The sequence below is a fragment of the Apis dorsata genome, unplaced genomic scaffold (assembly GCF_000469605.1).
Source record: "Apis dorsata unplaced genomic scaffold, Apis dorsata 1.3 scaffold_119, whole genome shotgun sequence".
NCBI lineage: Eukaryota > Metazoa > Arthropoda > Insecta > Hymenoptera > Apidae > Apis > Apis dorsata.
The window spans coordinates 223,197-231,695 of record NW_006263413.1 but is presented as its reverse complement, the minus strand read 5'-3'; the positions used below and the strand labels follow the sequence as shown (position 1 = coordinate 231,695).

At 20.8% G+C, this 8,499-nt stretch overlaps 1 protein-coding gene across 1 annotated transcript in view; it reads left to right on the top strand.

Annotated features, from left to right (window-relative positions):
- Window positions 1-7,587, top strand: part of LOC102678925 — an 11,003-nt gene extending 3,416 nt beyond the window's left edge. The window contains exon 5 of the mRNA XM_006612738.2: window positions 3,705-7,587. Coding sequence (XP_006612801.1) covers window positions 3,705-6,161 — 2,457 coding nt within the window. The 3' untranslated portion in view covers window positions 6,162-7,587. The remainder of the gene's footprint in view (window positions 1-3,704) is intronic.
- Window positions 7,588-8,499: the final 912 nt, after the last annotated feature.

The following is an 8,499-nucleotide window of genomic DNA, read 5'->3' as shown; positions in this document are numbered from 1 at the left end:
TTAAATTTAAGAAAAAAATTATAAGTATTTATAGATTGTATAATCAAGGCTAGAAAAAATTAAAAATAATTGTTTGTTAATCTATAATATAAGAATGATTCTGATTAAAACAATTATAAAAAATTTAATTCTAAATAATTGTTATGAAGAACTAAAATTTCAAATAATTTTATTTTTATTATTATTGTTGTTGTTGTTGTTGTTGTTGTTATTTTCATTTATTTTTAATCATTATTTTTTTTGTCTCAAAATATATATAAAATTAAATTTTTGTATTGATTTCATTAAATTTTATATTACATGAAGTCTTAATATATTGTAATTATAGATTATTATTATTTTTATTATTTATTATTAATTTTATTATATATATTTTATAATACATATATTATAATAATTATATTATTTATTTTATTAATATTTTTTACTAAAATATTATTTATATTTTTTTATTAAAATTATTAAAATTTTTATTAAAATTATATAAAAAATAGGATATTTGTAAATATATTATATTATTTTATGATATGAAAAATAATAATTAATATAAATATTATTTTTAAGTAATTAAAAATAATGGAATTTTTTTTCATATGTTTATTTTTCATCCTATATATTAATGTATATATATATATTTTTCAAGAGACATATTCTTTGGCAAATCAATTCTATGTCGAAACAAATACAAAAATTGCTATAAAAATGAATATTAAGGATTATTTAATAAATTATAAGCATTGAAGTTAAATAAACAATGAAGAAAGAATACTATCTGTTATTATGTTATTATCTTATTTTGTTCTATATTCTGTTGTATTTTGTTTTACTTAACACAAATTTCAATTATTTAGAATTTAATAAGCTTCAATTGATATTTTTATCAATTTTTATATTTGTTTTAACCTTTAAAATAGATTTCCTAAAAATATACATATTAATATCTGTGTAATCTACAAACTTTTGTATTTGAAAATGTTTAATCTAATTAATATTATAGGATATCGATCGAAAATTAAAATTCAAGGATTAAAATAATAAAAAAAATAAGAGTTTATAAAAAAAATTTAGGAAGATATTATTTTTTCAGGAATTTTTTTTTTTTTTTCAAAGAAATCATAAGATTTTTTTATATTAATTTTGGTATATATATTTATAATATTATTTTTTAAAGCAAATTATTTTTATAAGATAAAAATAATAATCAATTGTGTTCATTTTAATAGAATTTTAAAAAAATAAATGTTTCAATTCAATAGTATGCATGATTCCGATGGTTTTGATAATTCAAAAATTTTGATATAAAAAAAAATAACATTTTAATTAGTATGAATATAGTGATCGCATTAATCGTGATTTTTAAAAAAATTGATTTTTTTCATATTTTTTTTAATATATTATAGAAAAAAAATTGAAAAAATCAGTGTTACCATTTTTTTAAATTTATTCTGATTCATACGATAATTATATTCTAATCAAAATACTATTTTATTTTTTTATTTTTCGAATTATCATGCATGTTAGTAAAACGCTTTTTTTTATTTTTATTAAAAAATATAATTCATATAATTTTTATTATTTTTGTTTTAAAAAAATATTTTAAATGTTAATAAATATACCAAAATCAATAAAAAGTCTTATAGTCTTTTTAAAAAAAAAAAATTCCAAAATATTGAAAAAAAATTACATAATCCAAAATATTTAAGTTATTAATCATCAATTGATCAATTAATAAAAAATAATATTTAATATAGTGAAATTAAGTAATGTATAAAAAAATTTAAATTAAAAAAATTTTTTAATACTTTATATTTTTGGAATATTAAAAAAAATGAAATATCTAAACTAGTAGTTGTAGTTAAATATAATTATATATAAATATTTTATTAATTCCATAAATAAGCATACACATATTTTTATTATTAAAATTTATTTTATTTTCTTATTATTTATCAGTGAACTCATATATCATAGGTGATATATTATTAATCTATCCCAAATTCTTACATTTAAGAAATTATAACTTTTATTTTGTATATCAATTATAACAAGATATAATTAATAAATATTTAAAACAATAAATTAGAATTTTTATTTTTTTAGCTTTTTTGTCTATTATTTTTGACTATATTAAATATACAGTAAATATATCATTCATATTATAAAATAATTATATATATAAACATTTCCTTTGTTTTTTACAATTGTTTTATTTGTAATATTTGATTTTATTGTAATGTTTAGTAAAAGTGATAAAAATGAAAATGGATTCTATAATTGTTTTAGAATCAATACAGAATCTAAAAAGTAATATAATAATTATGAGAACTGATATTGGCAAGAATATTTTAATTCTTTATAACAAGTTATTCAGAATTAAAAATTCTTCATAATTATTTCAAAATCAAAATTAATATAATAGTTTTAAGTTTTGTATATCATATCATATATATTAATATTATGATATTTATATAATAATTTTATTATAATTATAAAATTATTTAAAAAAGAGAAATTATGAATATAATTAAAACTAATATACTTTTGATATATAATTATTTTGATAATGTGACATATTCTTTTATGGCATTCTAATTCATGATTAAGATAAAAAGTAAAATAAGTTTGTTTCAATCTTATAAAATTAGTGAATTTATAAGAATAAAAAGATAATAATTTTATATGATAATAAAAAAATCATAAATATTATTTGTTTAAATTTAAGTGCTCATTAATCATATATAAAAATGATTGATCTATTGTTTTGTTTAATATGTAACTTTCGATCATTAATTATTATTTTTTATCAAAAATTTTATAAATATTTTGAATAGATAAATATAAAATTTATATTCTATTTATATTTATATTCTATGTTCTCTATTTTTTATTTATTTATTTTATTTCAGAAGCTCTTATTGATTTATTAAAATTTATAATGAAATAAGATTGAAACTAAATTATGAATATGAAAAAATACTTAAAATATTTTTTTTTATTCAAATTGAACTCTACCATTCAAAGAATTCTAAAATATATTATATATTTATATATTTATATAAACATATTTATATATCAGTAAAATGAAATATTAACATATTATCACATTGAAAAAAATAATTAAATGTAATATGTATCTGCATTTAAGAAATTTAAAATATAATTTATTTATAATAATTTACTTTAAAATCTATGTATTAAAAATTAATTACAATAGAAATCAATCAAGATATTGAGAGAAAAAATTAGATGATAAAAGGAATAAAAGATTATTTTGTTATAAAAAAAATACAAAAAGAGAACTTATTTTTATAGTGGCTAAAAGAAAAAAAATATAATAAATATTTATATTTAATAAATTTCAATAAAATAATTCTAAAATAAATAAATATTTCCTTTTATTCTATTGTTATATTATGAAATTTAACTTAATGAAGCTAATAAATTAAAAGTAGCAGTATATATTTTTCATTATTGATATATTTATTGGTACCAATAAGATATAGAAATTATAATTTAATAAGTTTAAAAATTTCTTCAAAAACTATGTAAAAAACCTATTTTCTCTCTTCTGTCTTATTTTTTGTCTTTCATTAGTATTAATATTGGATATCTTATATATTTATATCATATTATATATAAATCTTATATTTAATATGAATTTATTTATATATATAATTTTATAAATTTTTATTTATTTATTTTAGACCATGCCTTGGGGTCCATTATCTGTTGTAAACATGGATACTCCCCAAGAATCAAACGATGGTCCAATTTTATGGATCAGACCAGGTGAACAATTAGTTCCAACAGCAGATATAAATAAAAGTCCTTATAAACGGCGCAGAACGGGCATTAATGAATTACGAAATCTGCAATATTTGCCACGTCTTAGTGAAGCTCGTGAATATATGTTTGAAGATCGTACTAAAGCACATGCTGATCATGTTGGTCATGGATTAGATAGGATGACTACAGCAGCAGTTGGTGTATTGAAAGCTGTTCATGGTGGACAACCATCAGAATATAATAGAATTACAAAAGATGTTGTAGCTTTTTATGCTGGCGATTTTCCTGAATTAGTTGAAAAATTGCAATTAGATCTTCATGAACCACCAATATCGCAATGTGTACAGTGGGTTGAAGACGCCAAATTAAATCAATTACGTAGACAGGGTATTCGTTATGCTAGAATAAATTTATATGATAATGATATTTACTTTTTACCGCGTAATATAATTCATCAATTTAGAACAGTTTCCGCAGTTTCAAGTATAGCATGGCACGTTCGATTAAAACAGTATTATCAAGAATCACAACACAGTTCAAACGTTAGACATGGACGTGTTGGAAATGAACAGTGTCATCGTATAAAAGAAAAGAAACCATTGGAAACTGTGAATATAGGAGATGAACAAAAAGAAAATACAAATCGCCAACGTGTGGAACAAAAACATTCTATTGATTCACTCGAAGAAAAAAAAGCAAAAGAAAGAGCTGCTGAATATCAAGGGAATTTGAAGAAATCAGATCATCATGGTAAGCGTAAAGAAGATCGTAAAAATAGAGATCATACAAGACATTCTTCCATTTCAAGTAAAAGGAAAAATTCTATAGAGAATAACGATAATTGTTCGAATCTTTTTAATAACAAATCTACAAAAAATAGTACAATAGAACAAAAGCAAAACAATGAAAAAAGAGATGACAAAAAATCTGAAAGAAGACACGAAGACCGACATCGATCCAATGAAAAATCTACTCATCATTCTCATAGTAGTAGTAGTAGCAGTAGTAGTAGTAGTAGTACCAGTAGTAATAGCAGTCATTCTAGAGAGAAAAAAAAGTATGATTGTAATCATAAATTAGATCATAATCGAAGTCATCACAATCGATCCAGTAGTAATAATACATCAAGTAAAGAAAGCATTTCAACTATTACAGAATCTAAATTAACAAATAAATTAAACATCGCGGGATCTTCATCAAAAGAAAATAAAAAACGATTATGTTCATCAGAGATTTGTTTAAAACATGAAAATTTTGATTGTAATACTGTTAGTCTTGAACAAAATATATTAGTACAACGTCAGTTAATAGCGAAAACTTATGCAACGGAAGTTGTTGACAAAGCTTTGGAAATTGCAATATATAAGTCAAAGACCGACGTAGAGGAAGTTTGTCAATCTTTACGAACCGGCGTTGCAGAAGCTTCTAAAGAAATATTAGAAAAAATTCATAAAGAAAGTTTTGAAATTGCTGAACAAAAATACAAAGATGATAAAACAAAATTAGAACGATATTGTCAATTATTGGAAATAGAAACAACATTGGCATTTACATCAAAAATGGAATGTGCAACTGAAAATGCAGTAAAAGCTTTAATTGAAATGGCTGAAGATGAAGCTAAAGAAAGATCAAAAAATGAAAAAGTTTCTATATTAACTAGTAATACTTGTGAAGAAAGTTCACTACCCATATCGAAAATTGCCAATTCTTCCTCTTCTTCTTCAATAACCTCTACATCCTTGTTAGCAGAAACTGAAAGACATAGTAGTAGAAACATTAGCAGCGATGAAAATTCATTTAAATTGTCATCTGATGTGCATACAACGCATTCAGAATCTAAAAGAAAGCATAGAGATGATAAAAGTTCTAGAAGTCAACGACATAAAGACAGAAGAGATCGAGATAGACGTGATAAAGTACATAAGAGGCATCATCACCAAAGTCCTCAGAGTAATAAATATGAAAATAAAACTGGAGAAATTAATAAAGAAGATTCATCGAAAATCATTTCACTATCCAAAAATTGTAACATTTCTAATAAAGCTATCGATCGCACAGATAGTAAAGATAGTGACAGGAAATTAGAAAAAAGAAGAGACGGACATCATAGTCATGCAAGAAATGGACAGAAAAAATCATCTAGTAATCGTTCTTCGAAAGATGATACAGCATCGAGTCGTTCTCATTCATCGAGTTCAAATCATAAAAGAAAGTCGAGTTCATCTGAGGAACGTAAGGAATCAAAGAAAGCGTGTATTGAAAAGAATATAACCACAGCTGTAACGGAACAAAATACTCTTGGTAATACATTAACTCTAATAACAATGACTACAGTAGCTCAATCAACAACGACAAATACAGTCGTATCAACGTGAAAAAATGAAAGTTATTTTAAACTGTAATACAATTTGCTTATTAGATTAAAAGTCCGCACAATCGAACTCATATGCCGATAATCTCATGTGGACTCTAACTGATTTGGATATAATAAATTCACATATATCCAAATTTACAGAAATATGAGACGCATGAAATATCATAAAAATTTGGTAATGTCATCAAAATAGAAATAATTGCCACGTTTTATGCAAAGACCAGTTAGAACAGATTATCGTTTCTATGCAATTCTACACGCCTTAGTCTTAGTAAAAAAAATTGAAATTATAAATGTAGTATTATTATCTAAGAGCACTTTCTAATATTGAATCGCAAAAATTATTTTGCTATAAAATTCTGAAGCGTCTCATATACTGTTAAGAGAGTAAAAAAAGAAAATTAAAGATATATATTATAGGATAGGTGACCAATACGATATGTACAAACAAAATTTGTACAAATTTGTGATCAGATATAATTCAATCAGCACATTAGTGCTGTACATTGTAAATAGATTAATATATTTGCTCTATTCAAAAAATTGTGCAGCGAATCTTGCTTCAATTGTATACATATGTACATATAAATATATGTGCATATGATAAGAATCATGTGTGTATATGTGCACATATGTGTATGTTTTATACATGTTATATACACGTGCTACATATATAATTGTATGTAAGAATATGTGTGTATGGATATGTATGTATGTATATGTATATATGAATATTTGTAAAAGAAGATGGAAATGTAAATTATTTATAGTTTTATTGAACATTCTTTACGAGTTGAAGATTCTGATTTATTTTAAAATCTTATTTCCTTCATTTTTAAGCAATTAAATTGAAAAGTAAAACTTGATAACTGGTTAAACAAAAAGATTGTTCCCCGACATGTAAATTATTTAAAATTAATTTTCATGATACAAAGAGAAATTATATGTAGTAGTTATTAAATGAAAAAAATATTATAACATTCTACTAAAAGAATTGTGCATTAACAAAATTACTCGTACATTTTTATGTCTCCTATAAAGAATCTAGTTATAATAATATATTTCTGATGAAATTATTAAGTGTTAGTTTTTTATATTTAAAAAAAATTTTATTTGTGCGACATACTTTGTAATAATGAGCTTTGATAAAAAGCTCAATATATATGTATATTTAGTCTTATTGTGTTATATACATATAATTAATGTTTAGTTTAATTAGTAATGACAATTAATACAGCGAAGTGTTACAACAAAAAAATCATAATATTTTTTACACTCAATTGATAGATGTATAAAAAAATTTTCCTGTTGGATAAAATGCCGGTAAGTTATGTAGATTTGTGCATACAAAATATTATTTAACAGTAGAAACTGTTGTAAGAAATCAATATTCGTATAAATTAATATATTCTGTTCTATAAAAATTATAATTGGCCTATTTAACTTTATTTATGTCTAAAATAAAAAATCATTTATACAGATATTAACTCTCAGAAAATTTTAGTTTATTGTTATAGTAAACATAAAAAAATAAAATATTCATATAATTAGTACAATTTTCTCAGATAAAAAAATTTTTTTCATTAAAATGAATTTTTTTATAAAATAGCATTTTATTCTAATTAAAAGTTTTATAATAATTTTCCTATATATATAAAATATGTATCACTGAAAAATCATGTTTGGATATCTTTTTGTTTTACTTAATTTTGAAAATTTTAATATCACGAAATAAAATTTTATTTTTCAATAAAAAAGGAAATAAAACAATATTAACGTATATTTTATAAAACATGGATTATGGGAAAAAATAATAAATCTTTCATTAAATATATAATAATTTTGATTATTTTTTTTAATTGATTGAAAAGCTTAAAAAACAAATTTATCCAACAAATTATAATTGACTAAAAAATTGAAATTCATATATACCATATTTTATGAAATACTTAGAGTAATTTATATATATTATTTCTAAAATATTTTATACTATAAATGAGTTTCCTGTTTATAATAACAAATTTATGTTATTTTGTAATATTGTTCTATATATTTTCTTGTTTTTTTTTTTTTTATATATCAGTATAATGCTGATTGTTATTATGAGTATTTTTTTTTAATTTTAAGTTATTTGTTATTATTTTATATTGTATGTATTGAAGTATAAATAATAATCAGTAACATTTATAGACGTCAGTTATTATCAAAAATACAGTAATTAAGTTATATTTGTATGATATAGTAAATTCATATATTATTTAATATATTTAATATATGATATTAATGTAATGATATTGTTTTTCAAAAGTTTTACATTTTTAAAGATTTTCCTATATTTA